The sequence below is a fragment of the Scardinius erythrophthalmus genome (genome assembly GCF_964197995.2).
Source record: "Scardinius erythrophthalmus genome assembly, chromosome: 2".
Lineage (NCBI taxonomy): Eukaryota > Metazoa > Chordata > Actinopteri > Cypriniformes > Leuciscidae > Scardinius > Scardinius erythrophthalmus.
The window spans coordinates 59,789,819-59,809,899 of record NC_138222.1 but is presented as its reverse complement, the minus strand read 5'-3'; the positions used below and the strand labels follow the sequence as shown (position 1 = coordinate 59,809,899).

Genomic DNA, 20,081 nt, shown 5'->3' with positions numbered 1-20,081 from the left:
AACACTGCCGACGTTGTCTTTGCTGCTATATATATTTATGTTTAACATGAAGTATAGGCCTTCCACAACTCTCTCCCCATATGTCAAATATATCACCAATGAGGCTTATCATATGTCACCTAGCAGCAGCAGCGCCGCCTCAGACACGCTTCTGGTGTGCAAAGACATGGAAAACGCCACGCACACGTACGCCACGCAGCTGACACGCAACAGAAACGCCACGCTCACGCCACGCAGCCAGTGTGTCACCGGCCTTATCCTCACAGCGCGTTGGTTATGCGGTGATGCTCTATGAAATTGTTGCGTGGCAATTTAATTATAGCCTATCACTTTAATAGCCTAGGCCTTCCCTAATAATAATAATAATAATAATAATAATACAACAATACTAGCCTACTAATAATTTAACATATAAATTGGAAATGCTAAATCTTCTTGATATTAATAGCTGATGCTTGTTTTGACAATATCTCTGGATAGGCTACATGATATCGTCCATAGGCGCAACCCGGCACGAGGATTTATCGCGCTGATTCGCGCATATTTCACACGTAGGGGAGAGCAGGGGTGAAAGTACCATTTTTCAGAAAAACATAATTTGAAAAGATGATATTTTAGACAGAGATATATTTTTGCTGTGGTCAGACACTTACAAGTGTGGTCCATCAATACCAGGTGGTATTTTGTAAAAATGTAGAAGGACTTCAGTATAATTTCACTTTGAACTTAAGACTGCTCATGTTACTTTCGACCCCGTCAGCTGGGACGAAAGTAACACACAGGTGGGTCAAAAGTAACACAACAATATACAAGCAAGATTTTTTGTGTTACTCTTGTTTTTTTGGTTTTTTTTTATTAGCCTAAATATACCTGAGTATATGACATTGTTAACATGTAACTGCAAACATATTTTGGCCATTATATTCGCAAAAAAATGTTAATTTAAATTTTCATTTTAAATTTCAGTTTCATCAATGTTTCAAATAACCCAACAGTACAAACTTGAATTGTTTAAAATATTTTTTTTTTATTGGCTAAGTCAATCTATTTTATAAAATGTGTTTTCATCATGAACAATATGAAAATTAAATTAAATGACCATAATATAAATTCTCAACATAATATAACAATAGTCATGTTTCCATCAAGCTGTTTTTATGCATAAATCCAAACTGCATAAAAACATCAGGATGGAAACCCTGCAAATTCATAGGTGGAGGTGGAAAAGCTATAAGGTATGGCTAAAACCTAAATGTGACTAGGGTAAATGGAAACAGATTGAGTGTAAAAAAATGGTGAGACAGAAATCAGCTGATTTAAATGTGAACGCCATTTCATAAACATCTGGCTGAATCAGACCTCTATCTGTCTTACTGACCCTCACTCTTGCCATATTCTGTTAGTATAATATGACATAAACATGTTTTAATAAATGCTGCAACACAGAGAAAGTCACCACATTAGCAGCGCGACAAAATAAACACTTGTTTTTACTATAGCGGGACAAAAGTAACAAGTGTTACTTTCGTCCCGACAGGAACTCCGGACATTTAAACCCGATTTACTTTTATACTGAAAAACTCTGACCAGGCAAACTTCAGGATGTGTTACGGCACTTAATAACCTGTAGATTGATCATTACTGTGTGACATTAAACTAAAAACACAACTTGTAATTAGAAAAAAAGTACCGCTTCAGTAATTTAGGGGAGACCGGGGACAGTTGTAACAGGGGATGGTTGCAACATGTCATTTTTCTCCAATCAGAAACAAGCTAGAGTGATGACACTCATACTGAACATGCACAGTTAGACCCTCCCCCCACCAAGAAAACGGTAGACATATTCAACATCTGCTTCTGCATTTATTGAACAAAACTTGTTTTGGAGGTATGAAAGTAAATTTTTTCATTAGATATATTTTTGTCATACTGTCCTGAAATTTTGTATGAATTAATCAAAACTTACTTAGTTTGAATTATTGTTTTGTTGACTTCTAAGTGACATGGTTAGCATGTGTCAAAGTCAGTGTGTCTAGCAGGAGTATGATGTTCTGTCATGGCTGATAGGGCCGGGGACGGTTGCAACAAATTATAAATTGCATGTTTAATAAAAGTTTGTTGCATTGCAAATTGTTCAATTCTTCCTGTCTGACACTGAAATATGGAGAGATTAAATAGAATCTGTAATTCCTGCACACTGAATCTATGTAGGCCTATGTTCTACACATGAACAAACAAAACTCAATAACCGTTATTTGATAAATATGACTAAATAAATAAATAATAGGCTACAATAATATTATTGAAATAAATAATACTATAATATTATAGTAGGCCTAAAACAGTTAATATTTTCAGAATTATATGCTCACTGAGACAAAAAGCTTAAGTTAATTAATGAAATTTAAGGTATTTTTAACGTGTTGCAACCGTCCCTGGGTCGGGGTCAGTTGCAACATCTGACTTCTTCCATTCAAATAAATACTGTGAACGATATGTCATATATAATCATCTTTAAATGGTATGGGTAATTAGCAGACAGATGCAAGTTTAATATATACAAATTTGGTTGGTCTAGTCCAAATAGTCTCTGAGTAATTGAGAGAAATGCAAAAAGTGTTGCAACTGTCCCCGGTCTCCCCCTACTTATCGCACTCGAAAACTGCTTATTGGAACTAACCGCGGGAAACGATGACGAAATCACGTGATATTTGGCAGCGCAGTCAAGGGTTGCGTACTAAACGTGCTGTCATAGCTTGAAATGCTAATATAGTCAGGGCTCTGAGAAAATTGCTTTGTTACTTTCGTCCCGCGTTACTTTCGCCCCGGTTCTCCCCTATAGTGTGAGCAGTCAAGTCGCAGCTCGACGTTCGGACCGTACAGTGTGAGCACATAAATCCTGAGCTTTGGCTTTACATCGCATGCGATCTACTCGTTCAGTGTGAGTAGGTTCCTTGCTGAAATCGCACAGACATCGCACAGTGTATGCCCGCCTTAAACCAATACACACCCCGATACGGAGCTTCACTAGAAATTGTGTCGCATGTGCGATACACACATCGAAGCTTCAGTGTCATACGTTACATCACTAGTATGGACTGCCTGTTTTTGACCTTGCCTGTAGCCAGTGTTGGTCAAGTTACTTGGAAAAAGTAATTAGTTACTGATTACTGATTACTTCTCCAAGAAAGTAATCCAGTTACTTTACTGATTACTTATTTTCAAAAGTAATTAGTTACTTTACTAGTTACTTTACTAGTTACTTTTCAAAAACATGATGCACGAAATGAATAAGCTATGTAAAGCCATAGACCTTTCTGCTTAATTCTATTCTTTCTGCATATTCCATCATCTAAAATTTAATCAAATTAAACATTCTTTTTTAAAACTTGTTTTATTAGTTTCAGTATTTTAACTTTATGCACATTGCATCAATGACTCACTCATTAAGATGGTCGCCTGCCGCCTCCTACTGGCGGTTTATAAATATTATTTCTATGCACAAATAATATTTCTTATTTGTATATTCAAAAAATATTTTAAATAATCTCATTACATTATTTAATGCAGTTTATTTGATTGGTAACAGCCCTTTAGCATGTTATTATTCTATTGTAATTTATTGATCAAATTTAAGAATTTTAAATGAAAGATGAAGCAAACGATTAGGGAAAAATGCCCTTTATAAAGGTTAAAATATCATAAATATGCCGATTTATATATGTTAAAGCTGACTGAACTGATGAGAATACTGATTCGGAATAAATTATATTTACAACACACACACAAAAAATCTAAAAAAATTCCTGTTCTAACAAATGTTTTTACTCAGACAAGTGAATGACCGACCGAAGGACAAATGCAAAGGCTTAAATGTTGAGCCCTGGTATATTTTTTTTAATTATTATTCATTTATTTACCCATAAACCTGTCTTTAGGAAGCCATAAGTTACAGTGGCAAGAATAACTTTGTGAAACCTTTGGGGGTGGTGGACAGGGTTTAAATTAAGACAGGAGTTTGCCTTAATCTAGTTGATCATGCATTTCTTTTCTTTTATTCCACAGCTGATGTGTGCAGTTTTTTATTGCTTGCATTAAAATAATTTTCTCTTGTTTTGTTTTTTAATTGCAGTCTTTTTCTTCTGCCATTCATGCTTATGAGCTAGCAATCTTGCAATCCATGCAATCTTAAGCTTTTCTTGGTTCAGCTGCACACAGTCTGAAAAGGTTTTTTGGCAGTTTGCTAAAATAAAAGACCCATTCTAAGAGCTGTTGTCTTTTCTACCTTGGGAAATAATGTTAAACGAACAACTTAAAAAGGCATGACAAATCATAAGACTGACATCACTCACAACGTACCAATGCATTATCCCTCATGAACAAATATAACGTGTTTGCACGTTCATACCAGTTTACCATTACGACATCATTCAGGAATAAACATGACGTCTGAACACGGACAAACGGTGTGTGTTGACGCGTCAAAATTCACGCGTTTCGTTTAAAGACTTTTGAACGCGATCGCTTGCCATAGTGTTTACCACTGACTTCGCGGCGCTCATGTCATTTGTCACTCACGAGTCACGGCTCATGTCGCGAGACAGTCTCGCAGTGTAACGCAGTAACGCAGCCTGCTTACAGGAAAGTAACAGTAATCTAATTACTGCTTTTGCAATTGTAATCCCTTACTTTACTCGTTACTTGAAAAAAGTAATCAGATTACAGTAACGCGTTACTTCTAACGCGTTACTGCCCATCACTGCCTGTAGCCTATTGGATTACCCTGTTTAATATAGTGCATTTGGATCCTCAACCTTCTTGTCACGGGGCAGTTTGTGACAGTAACAGTGTGTATGAGAGAAGAAAAGCAGAAGAAAAAAATTGCAAATCGTCAGATACACAGTTTACAGTCACATTTTTATTATTATTATTATTATTATTATTTTACCATTTCAATTAAGACGGATGCATAACTTTCATTTAAGACCATATTAGACTTTTTTTTTTTTTTTGTATATTATCCACCACCAACGAAAACAGCAAGGCCGCCTTAATGCACGGGCTTACCTGGGCTGAAGCCCAGGGGCCTCCCAAGTTCAGGGGCCTCCCATGTTCAGGTTCATGATGAGCTGAAAAGGTCATATTGTTTTAACTTGTCAGATTTTGTCGCTGTATGTCGCTAGTCGCTTGTGGACGTTGGTAGTGCTGTCGCTCTAATGTTATTGTTATGGTGCGTTCACACCAAACGCGAAAAGAGCGTCTGGCGCGAGTGATTTCAATGTTAAGTCTATGCAAAGACAAGTTTACGCGCGTCTAGAGGTCCCGCGGCGCGAATGAGGCGTTACGGTTCGTGTCCGCTCAGTGCCACTAACGTCTCCGCTTTGGTGTGTCTGTTGCGAGTGTGTTTAATCGACGTTTTTTTCAACACACGGACAGTAGCCTATAATCATCAGCGATGCACGCGATTACATTTAGAAATAGACAAGCTTTGTTTCCAAATGCACCAAGCAATGATCCTTTCAATTTTATAAACTTTTAAAAACCCAGCCAATATAATCACAATGAACACATCCAAAATAAAATCTTTAACATGTAGGCTATATCAGTGGTTCCCAACAGGGGGGTCGCGGCTCACAAGGGGGCCTCAGCGAACTCTCAGGGGGGTCGCGTCATATTTTGAAAAGTTTTGAGCAATGAGCATTAAATAAAAGCCCTTAAATTTTTTCTGTTCAAAATTTACAAAATTTATATAATGAGCGAGTTCATCATGAATCCATGTTCCAATCCGTGTTTTTGTCTTATCCTGAACAACTATGGTACACCTATAATAAGTGTTTACATTGGGACTATTTTACACTAGATCGGATCGCTGCCGCTGCGGAGTAGCCCAGTACCTGCGTGACTCGTCATAGACGCACACAGAGAGAAGTAGTTCCGGCTACAATGTTCTTCCGAAAGACGCATTATTCTGTTAATAAACGCAAGTTTATTATTGCTCGCTATAGCGCCAAAAGCGTCAAAAATAAAGCCTCACATTGATAAAGCCTCACAAATAACATGCAAGTATTGAGGTCCCAGACAGCAGTCATTTAGTAATAGCCTAGCCTATATTCTTTTCTTTTTTTTTTACACACCAGTGTGAATATTTTTGTTATTGTATTTCAAATAGGGCCAATTTATAGGCTACTCCTAGGCTTACGTTTTTAAATTACAAAGGGCCTACTGATGTTTTTGTTATTGTATTTTCAATATTATAGGCTATTATTTGTGCATAAACATATCTGGTTATAGTAAACACCGTTTGTTTGAAAACAACATATTTTGTCATCCTTGCTGCAAGCTTACAAGAGCGATAATATCATTAAATGTGAAGGGGGGCCCTAAAATATTTTCTTGGGAAAAAGGGGGTCTCAGACAAAAAAAGGTTGGGAACCACTGGGCTATATAACAACTGCAAAGCATCTCATTTGTAAACAAAATGATTTACGCACTAAATCCAGAATAAACTCACTGAGACTGTCGACAGTTTCTTTTCCGTGCATCATTTTATTATATCCATGTTTGTGGTTAGTTACTGTCAAATCATATAAAACAGTGAAATCGCCCTCGAACTCTTCTGTCTCTCCTGCACTCGAGACGGTGACGGGAGCTGATCTCCACTTAAAGGCTTCTTTCCTATTGGTTGTCGCTCGCGAAAATCGCTTCTCATTTGCATAAAGTTGAAATTTAGTTGCTGTGTGTGGTTGTTAAATAAAGTGTCTTGTGTTTATGTGCTCAGTGATATGTTAATAACAATATTAAAATTGAAAACAATATAAAAAAAAACTCACTGTTGTAGGTCTCGAAAGAAACTAATGCATTATGTGATGTAGATTACCTAGATATTACACTTTTTTAAAATGAGACTCTATAAATCGAGGGGATGGGGGGCCTACAAAACCTCTCAGCCCCGGGGCCTAACATTAGGTTAAGGCGGCTCTGGAAAACAGTCACGTCATTCTCTCTGACTTCAGCACAAAACTCATCTTTTCTATTAGTAAATATCTCCTGTAACCATAGCGACAGTGACTAAAGTCAATCTCAAAGATGGAGACGTATGGCAAGCCGTTTTAACTTTTATTCATTTCCAGGATATGAATCCTTGATATCAACAATTCAATTTTCACTAGTTAAAATTATAATTCTTGATATCAGGAATAATGTTTCTACTAGTAACAATGGCAATTTTTGATATCAGGAATTACATTTCAACTAGTAAAAATGTTCATTCTTAATATCAACAATTTAATTTTAATTAGTAAAAACTATAATTCTTGATATTAACAATTGAATTTCAACTAGTAAAAACTATAATTCTTGATATTAACAATTTATATCCTGGGAATGGCAATAGGCAAGCTGTTTTGACTTTTAATCATTTGCAGGATATGAATTCTTGATGTCAACAACTAAATTTTCACTAGTTAAAATGATTGTTATTGATATCAGGAATTAGATTTCTACTAGTAACAATGGCTATTTTTGATATCAGGAATTACATTTCCACTAGTAACAATGGCTATTTTTGATATCAGGAATTACATTTCCACTAGTAACAATGCTAATTCTTGATATCAGCATTTACATTTTCACTAGTTAAAATGATAATTCTTGATATCAACAATTGAATTTCAACTAGTAAAAACTATAATTGTTGATATCTGTAATTGTATTTTCACTAGTGAAATGTCACCATAGGCTGCCATTCAAAATCAATTGTTGATATCAAGAATTGATTTCTTACTAGTTAAAATTCCAGTTTCACATATCAGAAATACAATTCTTACTAGTAAAAACCTTTATTTTTGATATCAAGAATTCAATTGTCACTAGTTGAAATGTCTATTCTTGATATCAACAATTTAATTGCTACTAGTAACAATGTTCATTTTCGATATCAATAATTCCATTTTCACTAGTGACAATGTTAATATCTGATATCATGAATGTGATTGTTACTAGTAAGAAAGCCATTTTAGAGATCTGAAATTATATTGATATCAGAAATACATTTTCAGATATAAAAAATGAAACATTTTACTAGTAGCAATTAAATTGTTGATATCAAGAATTGAATTGTTGATATCAAAAATACAATTGTTGATATCAACAATTTAATTGTTGATATCAACAATTCATATCCTACATGTGTTTTAAATGTTAAAAGGGCGACAAAACTATTACAGATATCAAAAATGTATTTCTTACTATGGCAAGCCGTTTTAACTTTTATTCATTTCCGGGATATGAATTGTTGATATCAAGAATTACATTTTTGATATCAACAATTACATTTTTTGATATCAAAAATGTAATTCTTGATATCAAAAATGTAATTGTTGATATCAACAATTGAATTCTTGATATCAACAATTTAATTCTTGATATCAAAAATATAATTCTTGATATCAACAATTGAATTCTTGATATCAACAATTGTATTTTCACTAGTGAAATGTCACCATAGGCTGCCATTCAAAATCAATTGTTGATATCAAGAATTGATTTCTTACTAGTAGAAATATAATTGTTGATATCAAGAATTACATTGTTACTAGTAAAAATGGCAATTACTGATATCAATAATTCAATTGTCACTAGTTGAAAGGTCTATTCTTGATATCAACAATTTAATTGCTACTAGTAACAATGTTAATTTTTGATATCTGAAAATGTATTTCTGATATCAATATAATTTCAGATCTCTAAAATGGCTTTCTTACTAGTAACAATCACATTCATGATATCAGAAATTAACATTGTCACTAGTGAAAATGGAATTATTGATATCAAAAATGAACATTGTTACTAGTAGCAATTCAATTGTTGATATCAAGAATAGACATTTCAACTAGTGACAATTGAATTCTTGATATCAAAAATAAAGGTTTTTACTAGTAAGAATTGTATTTCTGATATGTGTATTCAGAATTTTAACCAGTAAGAAATCAATTTTTGATATCTGTAATAGTTTTGTCGCCCTTTTAACATTTAAAACACATGTAGGATATGAATTCTTGATATCAAGAATTTAATTCTTGATATCAACAATTCAATTCTTGATATCAACAATTAAATTGTTGATATCAACAATTCAATTCTTGATATCAACAATTTAATTCTTGATATCAACAATTCAATTCTTGATATCAACAATATAATTCTTGATATCAAAAATGTAATTGTTGATATCAACAATTTAATTCTTGATATCAAAAATGTAATTGTTGATATCAAGAATTATATTTTCACTAGTGAAATGTCACCATAGGCTGCCATTCAAAATCAATTGTTGATATCAAGAATTGAATTGTTGATATCAAGAATTGAATTGTTGATATCAAGAATTTAATTGTTGATATCAAGAATTTAATTGTTGATATCAAGAATTACATTGTTACTAGTAAAAATGCAAATTCCTGATATCAAGAACTCAATTGTCACTAGTTGAAAGGTCTATTCTTGATATCAACAATTTAATTGTTACTAGTAACAATGTTAATTTTTGATATCTGAAAATGTATTTCTGATATCAATATAATTTCAGATCTCTAAAATGGCTTTCTTACTAGTAACAATCACATTCATGATATCAGATATTAACATTGTCACTAGTGAAAATGGAATTATTGATATCAAAAATGAACATTGTTACTAGTAGCAATTCAATTGTTGATATCAAGAATAGACATTTCAACTAGTGACAATTGAATTCTTGATATCAAAAATAAAGGTTTTTACTAGTAAGAATTGTATTTCTGATATGTGAAACTGGAATTTTAACTAGTAAGAAATCAATTCTTGATATCAACAATTGATTTTGAATGGCAGCCTATGGTGACATTTCACTAGTGAAAATACAATTACAGATATCAACAATTATAGTTTTTACTAGTTGAAATTCAGTTGTTGATATCAAGAATTATCATTTTAACTAGTGAAAATGTAAATTCTGATATCAAGAATTAGCATTGTTACTAGTGGAAATGTAATTCCTGATATCAAAAATAGCCATTGTTACTAGTAGAAATCTAATTCCTGATATCAATAACAATCATTTTAACTAGTGAAAATTTAGTTGTTGATATCAAGAATTCATATCCTGCGAATGATTAAAAGTCAAAACGGCTTGCCTATTGCCATTCCCAGGATATAAATTGTTAATATCAAGAATTATAGTTTTTACTAGTTGAAATTCAATTGTTAATATCAAGAATTATAGTTTTTACTAATTAAAATTAAATTGTTGATATCAAGAATGAACATTTTTACTAGTTGAAATGTAATTCCTGATATCAAAAATTGCCATTGTTACTAGTAGAAACATTATTCCTGATATCAAGAATTATAATTTTAACTAGTGAAAATTTAATTGTTGATATCAAGGATTCATATCCTGGAAATGAATAAAAGTTAAAACGGCTTGCCATATTCTTACTAGTTAAAATTCTGAATACACATATCAGAAATACAATTCTTACTAGTAAAAACCTTTATTTTTGATATCAAGAATTCAGTTGTCACTAGTTGAAATGTCTATTCTTGATATCAACAATTTAATTGCTACTAGTAACAATGTTCATTTTTGATATCAATAATTCCATTTTCACTAGTGACAATGATAATTTCTGATATCATGAATGTGATTGTTACTAGTAAGAAAGCCATTTTAGATATATGAAATAATATTGATATCAGAAATACATTTTTAGATATCAAAAATGAAAATTTTTACTAGTAGCAATTCAATTGTTGATATCAATAATATATATTTCAACTAGTGACAATTGAATTATTGATATCAGTAATTCACATTTTTACTAGTAACAATGTAATTATTGATATCAAAAATTATATTTCTACTAGTAAGAAATCAATTCTTGATATCAACAATTGATTTTGAATGGCAGCCTATGGTGACATTTCACTAGTGAAAATATAATTACAGATATCAAGAATTCAATTGTTGATATCAACAATTCATATCCCGGAAATGAATAAAAGTTAAAACGGCTTGCCATAGGAGACGCCAATAACACTGGAAAGTCACAATTTACATGATGTTTTAAAAAAAATATCCTGATAAAAATGTGCAACACACACAAGACATCTGAAGACAATCATGACTAAAAGTGAATTGCTTATAAGAACAGATGTGGCTGATACAGAAGATCATAAGTGTTGAAATATGGATTTTAAATGATCATTAAACAGATGTGAATATGAAGACTCACCTGATACAGTCAGTGTAAGAGCATCACTGAAGTCTGTGAGTGAGCCTGATCTCTCTCCTCTACAACTGTATTCACTGACAGACACACGATCAGCTGTGAAACTGAACTCTGATGTTGTTGGTGTTGTATATGGATAGAAAGTGTCTCCATCTCTAATCCTCCAGCTGTATCTCCACTGAATGTCTCCTCCTCCCTGTATTTCACATGTGAGAGTGACTGTCTCTCCTCTGAACACACGCTGATATGGCTTCACCTTCACTACAGGTTTTCCTGTATTAATACACATATGAGTAAATATTGATTAAAACAGCATCAGTCTCATGATCAATGTTAGTGTTTATGAACTCAAAACCTCCTTATGAGACAAACACTGTATTAAAAATGAAAGATAAAGTTTGCTGGAAGTTTGTATTGATTACATCAAAATTGTTTGTAATTATTGATAGACTATATACTGATAAACTTTGTATAAACTGAAAGACTGGGTAAAGTGTGCCATACATGTAAACTGAGTCTATAATACATGTATGTTATTTTCTATTTGCGTGACACAGAATTGCAGCTTGTACAACATTTACAAATCTTACATAATTTAAGAGTGTAAAAATATTACAGACTTAAACATGCAAAGTGATGAGGTCATGTGACAATGTAGCATATACAGTTAAATAATAAACTGTTGTACACTACAAAATGCTGGGTTGAAAAGATTGGCAGCAGATTGCGTTAAATGTTTTTTAACCAAAATTTTGGAGTAAAAATACAACATTACAGGATTAAGATTAACCCAAAATAGTTTGAAAATAAAACCAGGAATATTGGACATTATTGAATCACTTTATAATCACATAGGCCTACTATCAAAAGTCACAGGTACTATCATTGACTATCAAAAGGTACAATTTTATTGAAAATGAGAATAAAGGCAAACACATTCAAAAGTAACAGTGTGCATGAGAGAAGAAAAGCAGAAAAAAATGACAAATCATCAGATACAGATTACTTTAGGTTTTTTTTTTTTTTTTTTTTTTTACCATTTCAATGAACTTAACTTAACAATAAAATAACTTGCGTTTAAGACCAAATTAGACTTTTTTGTATATTATCCACCACCAACGAAAACATTACACTATAAAATGATGTATTGTTTCGACTCTAAGTAATTAAGTTGGAAAAGCCAACATACTGATATTGTATTTAAGATGATTATTATTATTCTTAGCCAAAATTTCTCCACGCTACTCCTAAACTGTTAAAGCTACAACCACTAAACTCAGACTAAACCTTCAAACTGTTCTGACTAGAGCTGCTTGCTCTTTTCAGACTGATCAGACTAACGGTTTTCCTAAAATTGCTGATCAAAAATTGGAAAAATCCCATAGACTTTCATTACAGAATGTTCAAATTGAGCCAAGACTATTTAAACTTCAACTGTATAAATTCAAATTTTGACAGTTGGAGAGGCTTATTAGACTCCATCAGCTGCCATTCTATGTACTATTTCTAATTTATTGAGACTCATTTAAGCTTTCTTTCTATCTATCTATCTATCTATCTATCTATCTATCTATCTATCTATCTATCTATCTATCTATCTATCTATCATATTTCTTTCTCTTTCTTTCTAACTCTAAACTAAATTCAAATTTTGACAGTTGGAGAGGCTCATCAGACTTCACCCAGATAGCATGTAACCACTGAAACAATGTTGAGTCAGTGTTGATGCGTCAACGCTGATTACATTGAAATAACGTTAGAAAGTGATGTTGCTTTAGCATCACTCTTGCACCCTCAGTTAATATTGAAATAATGTTCAGATTTCAACCACAAATCAATAGTGTTAATATTGCTTCAACATTACAAAGTGATGTTGTTTTTGCGTCACTCTTGCACCCTCAGTTAATGCTGAAGCAATGTTGAGATTTCAACCAAAAATCAACAGTAATAGTATTGATTCAACATTACAAAGTGATATTTTATCAACATCACTTTTGCACCCTCAGTTAATGTTGAAACTGTTGAACAAAAAATCAATAGTAATGCTACTGAATTAACATTACACTATGATTGATTCTACATCACCGATGCTGAATCAATACTGAAATGAACAAAACTAATCAATGGTAATATTGAATCAACGTTACACTAAGATGTTGAATCTACATCACTGCTGTTGAATCAACACTGAAATTAACAGAAATAATCTTTGGTAATTTGGTTTGATCAATGTTACAATGTGATGTTGATTCTAAATTCATTTTGTTGAAACACTGAAAATACAACTGAAAAGCAATGTCAACCAATGTTGCCATCTGATGTACCAAGTTAATGTTGAAACATTAATATTTCAACTACACTTCAATGATGCGTCAACAAATTCCTGACCATTTCAAAATTTGGCAAAAACCTTTTAAAATATAAATGACACCTTTCCAGCAGTTGAGTCAATTTATTTTATTCAATCAATCAATGACAAAAATATATCAAAATATCATTCTTTAAAAAAGAAAGGGGGAGAAATAGTACAAAAGCATTTCAACCTTTAAAAATAAAATTGTCTTCAGAAGTCTGATGTCATACTACAGGTGGTCCAACGGTTCAGGTCTTTAAAATCTGTCTTACATCAGACTACTGCCTCTTTTCCTCTGGGTTCTCTGAAATCTGAAAAAGAAAGCATGATGTTACTCGAGAACAAGTCAATTCAGTTTCCACATTCAAGAATGTTAATATACTAAACACAATATGATTCACTTAAAAAAAAAAAAAAATGGCTGAACACAAAATATTCTAACTATGATTAAAGTATCATTAAATTCTGATTATTTCATTTATTTTTCTAAAATCTATTAATGCTTCAATATCAAAAGAAATCACTATGGCAGGGGTGTCTGATTTTATCTCCAGCCCTAATTAAACACACCTGAAGCAGCTAATCAAGCTAATCAAGGTCATTAGGATCAATGAACACTTCCAGGCAGGCGTTGGAGCTAAACTCTTCATGAAGAGGAACAAACACCTATGAGCTATAGCCATTAACTATATCTCAGTTCATTTTCTGTGAAACTACATAGCATTCAAGTAACAAGTTTATCTTGTAGAATAAAAAAGCTTAGGTTTTTTCAATGAAAATTTCTTTAAAGGGATAGTTCAGCCCGAAAGGAAAATTCTGTTTCATTTACTCACCCTCAAGTTGTTCCAAACCTGTTTGAGTTTCTTTCTTCAGTTGAACACAAAAGAAGATATTTTAAAGAATGTTGGTAACCAGAAAGTTGACGGTGGCCATTGATTTCCATAGTAGAAAATAAATACCATGGAAGTCCATGGCTACCATCAACTGTCTGGATGCCAACATTCTTTAAAATGTCTTCTTTTGTGTGCAGCAGAAGAAAAAAAAAAACTCATACAGGTTTGGAACAACTTGAGGGTGAATAAATGATGACAGAATTTTTATTTCGGGCTGAACTATCATTTTGAAGCTGCAGATTCACCTTATGTAGAACTTAATCTCTTTAAATAGCACAAAATAGCCATGTCAGTCACTTTCTTAATAAACACAAGATGTTTTTTGTTATTGTGTTTCAGTGGAAACAAGCTAAACCGAATGGAAATCAGTTACATTTTTTTCAAATTTAATACAGATTCAGGAATATAATGATTACCTGATTAAGCAGTGATAAGGCACAGGATATCATCAAGTCCCAGGTCAGGTGATTATGCTGTCGACAACAACTCGGTGTATAATCAATGCCAGCATTATCAGGAGGGGGGTGCTTTTTTTTTATTGTCCATCTTCGTCAGCCTTCACTCCTACTAAAGGAGCAATGTGCTCTGCATGCAAGCACTGACGGATGCAAGACATGGGCTATGTTTGCAGTGTAACTTTCTTGCTCATGTTCATGTCTCCTGCACTTCAAGAAATGTGTTAAATGACGTTAGAACTTTATTCAGGAAATTCGGAATAAACTTTACTAAAGCAATGTGCATTTTTTAAGTGTGTAGATGCAACTACAAGTTGTGCATTTTTTAAGTGTGTTTTTGAAACTGTGCTAGAGAAGTCATGTAAGTATGTCAGGTGCTTCAACAAACAAGACTTCTGTATAGGATGCACCTATGTTTTCTCTCTGACTACTGAGAAGTGCGCATGCAAAACCAAAATGGGCGTTTACCAATCAGTGGCCAATTTCAAACTACAATAAATGTTTTTCAACCATTTTTCAACAGACTTGCTAAACCACCCCACCCCTAAACCAAGCCCCCAGTGGATTAGAGCAAATCAGGTAAAGCAGTTGAAAATGCCCATTGTGGTTTGAAAACGCCCCACTGATAGAGAAACACCCACTAGTGTTCTGCAGAGATACATGCCAGAATGATCTTGTGCTCATCAACTACAAATCACTGTTAGTTCAATGTCACTGGGTGCTTCTCATTTCTTATTTGTGCATCCTCGTTTCCTTTCCTCGCGTCTCAGCTCCGCCCCCTGTAGGATGCGAGGGAAGACTGCAAGGAAAAGACGCGAGGACGGAGGATTCGAATGTAACTTTTTTTTTATACACTGGAATACTTGATCACTCGAGTGTCACTTCATCGCGTCATCAGCAGCGCTTTTCAAGTTTGTTTAATTAAGAAATTCATAATAAATAATAATAAAGCAAGATACCCTGTTGAAATATGTGAGATGTGTGGTTTATATAAACTGCAAAGGTAAAGTATAAATTAAAATGATTGTGACCGATGTGAAGGGGGAGGAGAATTTAGACGTGCGTAACGTTTAAGTCGATAAAACTCTTCCGCATAGGATACACCTGTGTGTCCTCGCTCATGACTCCTCGGGAAGCCTCCTAACTCCTCGATCCTCGACTCCTCGCGGTGCAATTAGAGAATTGAGATGTCCTTCAAGATGGCTGAGCTCGATTGGTTTCCGGGTCATAGGATGGAGGACGGAGGAGAGAGGAGACGAGGAGGGATATTGAGAAGCACCCATTGTCTCCACCCATGTGTGCTGTTGGCTTTCATCAAAATTTCAATGCTGATCCAACACACTTTAAACACTGAAATGTCAATCTCAACCAAAATTATGGTTTGGATCAAAACTCAACATTGTATCAATGTTCCCATGCTATCTGTGCAATTTATTTCAACACTTTACTTACTTTGAAAATTAATGTATGTTAGTAGATTTAGTAACAATAAATAAAATGCAAGTAAAAAGCATGCTAAAAACAGAAATACATTATATGCACTATTGTTTGAAACTCAGAGAGTTTCAAGACTTCCGTATAGGACGCACCTTGTGTTTTCTCTCTAATAAGGAAGCATCAATTAACTACTGAGAAGCCCACATGCAAAACCAAAATGGGCTTATACCAATTAGTGCCAATTTTCAAAATACAATTGGTGTTTTTCAACCATTTTTCAAAAGACTTGCTAAAATCATGAGCAAATGAGGTAACACCATTGAAAGTGCTCATCATGAACTGAAACGCCCCACTGATTGGGAAACACCCAGTAGTGTTTTGCACAGATACATGTCTGCAAGATATTGTGCTCATAAACTAAGACTCACTGTTAGTTCAATGTCACTGTCTTCACCCATGTGTGCTGTTCCCTTTCATCCAAATTTCAATGCTGATCCAACACACTTTAAACATTGAAATTTTGATGTCAACCAAAATGATGGTTTGGATCAAAACTCAACATTGAATCAATGTTACCATGCTGTCTGGGGCATTAGCTGCCATTCTATGTACTATTTATAATCCATCGAGATTCATTTTCCATTCTAATATTTCTAATCTATCTATTTCATAACAACCACCCAGAACACAATGGCAACCAATCAGAACAATTATTTGATAATTTGATCGTTTTTCATGTGACGGCAACAAAATATTTGTAATTGTCATAAAAGGATTGAGAAAGAAAAATCAAGTAATAATTAATGTAATACTTCAAACTACTTTAAACTTCTCGTCCAACCTTTTCCAAGCCAACTTAAAGTTTATCTCGATGAACTTTCCCATCTAGTTGTATTAAATATTGCAACAACTTATTCAAGCAAACAAAGGAAACAAGTAAACTCCCAAATTTAAGTTCACTCAACTTTAAAATTATTTAAACTTATTTATAAATCTGTAATCTTAAGTTATTTAAGAAACTACCTATAGTTTATAACAATTATCCAACAGATCTAAATGGTTAATAACATTACTGAACACAAATAAACCACAACAATAACACTGACATTATAACATTTGCATAAGATACTGAACTCTCTGCCTGAGACACGAGTACACATGTGAAAGAATATGAGCAAGTGTATGAATGAGAGAGCGTGAATTCCTCCACTAAACAACAACACTGAACAAACACTGAACGTTTATCATTACAGATTATATAACAGTGTGTTGAGTCTGAACACACACAGAACACACTTCACCGCCAATTCCCATGATCTGCTTAATTCAGTCAAGAAGAAACTCAAGCAGAACAGCAAAGGCATGCAACATCATTCAAAAAAAAAAAAAATATATATATATATATATATATATATATTGATATATTCTGGAAAAGTATTAAACAGACATGGCATAGTACATACCGCTTTAAAGAGATAGTTCACCCAAAAATGAAAATTGTCATGATTTACTCTCCCTCATTTTGTTCATAAACCATAAGACTTTCGTTAATATTTGGAACACAAATGAATTGGTCCATCCATTGCAAGAGATATAATTTAGGATTTCATTCATATATAAATATTTGCATGGATTACTTCTAATATTACTTTGTATTTTTGACAATTTTTATTTTTGTGAACTATTCCTTTAAGAAAGGAAGACCAAGAAGGACGACTCCTCTCTAAAGTTGATTTGAGTTCTGCAATCAAAAACACAGACATCAATGACTGAAATAAAACGTGAACAAGTCGTCATACTGTTGTTGCATACAAATTTGAAGTATACATGGAGGAGACAACAGAAAAATTTATTTTCTAAAAATAAACTCACATAAACTCAAAAGAATGAAGCACTCCTAGGTCTCTGGCAATTGATAATTACTTAAATGTTTTTTTTTTTTTTTTTTATCTTTACCGTAATGCGTTTTTCACTGGCTTCCATCTGAAGATGCAGAGAAAATGGTGTCTCCTCTCACTGGTGTCGTCCGTGTTGTTAAAGTCACGTACAAACTCTTTTTCACGACTGCGTTCCCAACCCAGCACCACTGGGTTACAGATTAACAATGATTTTCAACCCAATTGGGTTAAATCAACCCAGCGTTCTTACCCAACAGTCTCAACCCAGCGTTTGGGTTGAAAAAAATAACCCAGCATTGTTTAGAGTATAATGTGTTCTGATGCACATATATTAAGGGGCGATAGTAGATAGAATACATTATATACAGAATAATATAGCATAGTATAGTATAGTATAGTATATATATAGTATAGTATAGTATAGTATAGTATAGTATAGTATAGTATAGTATAGTATAGTATATAGTATAGTATATACACTGTAAAACATGCGAGCCTCATTAAGTTATATGAACTTACTCCTTGTCTTTAACTCCAATTGCAATGGTAAGTTGTAGAAATTGAACTCAAGTGTATAAGTTTTCTAAAATTAAACTTAAAGTTATACATTATGTTGACTACCTGTGATTTTTGTCTGGCTTGTAAAGTTCATTTAACTCGTGGCTGTAAGTTACGTTGGGGGAGGGGTGATACAGAGCAAATACCGCGAAACACAGAGAGAAGTTATCGCCATTTTGAGTTGACGCAGCTGCCAGCAGGAGCCATTACGCGAATTCGTGCTGAAAAACACAAAATATCCGTGGAAGGTTAGTTTTTCTTTTTAATTTGTAATTATAATGTAGGATTTTACGTTTTAATTCTTGTAAGCAGCACATTGACCATGCTCTGCGAATTTAATGACACCATGGTGTTTTCCCTCACCAGTTCACCTTTTTACCAGAACACCAAATGGTAAAATAATTTAATTTATAACTTTGGTTCACAGCTTATACCGTATTTTTTGTTAGTTGGTGGGTGTGTAGTAAACGCGTAAGTTAGCTGCTATAACGTTACTGGAGCGGAAAATCATTGTTTGCCTTTGAACAAATGTCCGTTGCCAGCTAATTAGTTAACTTACAAACATTACACAGCTTACAGTTAATTTCTGGGCAATCTAAGTGGAAATCACATGGTGATGATCGTGTTTGAGGGGTTAGGCCTATATGTCTAGTGTAAGGTTAGGACTTATGAATTAAACAATCCGAAAATACTGCAGGGTTTTTCTGGCCTAGAAAATTAATATGGCAGGCGCTCGCTCGCAGCTACCTGTCCTGTACACCTCTCGGTTGTTGAATTTGTGCGCGAGCAACGTTACTTTTATCATGCCAGCTGAAGGTTCATTTTTGCGCGTTAGAGACGAATATTGACATTGCTTAATTCAAGTTCATGGAAACTCGTCTTCTCTCCGCTGCGGCTGTCGATAATTCTCTAAAACGTTGCTATAACTTGCAGCATTCAAACGGTGCGTCGTGTTCGGTAAGTTAACGACATTCAGCATGTTAACCCATTTGTGCCCAAATTTTTCTGAATGGTTTCATGCATATAATCCTGTTAATAGTGTCCTATGTGAACATGTTCTGCATTTATTTTCCCCAGGTTTTTTTTTTCTTTCTTGAAAATCATATTTGAATGTGCGGCAACTATAGTTGCCGGTGGGCAAATATGTTGTATGCACCCCTTCAATGTAAAATATGAATAGGAGGAGAACATTTGGCATTTATCTCAAAATAACTGCT

At 33.6% G+C, this 20,081-nt stretch overlaps 1 protein-coding gene across 1 annotated transcript in view; it reads right to left on the bottom strand.

Annotated features, from left to right (window-relative positions):
- The window catches only part of LOC308705341 (Fc receptor-like protein 5), a gene marked incomplete at its 5' end in the record, with an annotated part of 36,715 nt that extends 17,046 nt beyond the window's left edge, over window positions 1-19,669 (bottom strand). Inside the window, 3 exons of the mRNA XM_081390298.1 lie at window positions 11,274-11,543; window positions 18,426-18,494; window positions 19,612-19,669. Coding sequence (XP_081246424.1) covers window positions 11,274-11,543; window positions 18,426-18,494; window positions 19,612-19,669 — 397 coding nt within the window. The remainder of the gene's footprint in view (window positions 1-11,273; window positions 11,544-18,425; window positions 18,495-19,611) is intronic.
- Between the last annotated feature and the right edge of the window lie 412 nt (window positions 19,670-20,081).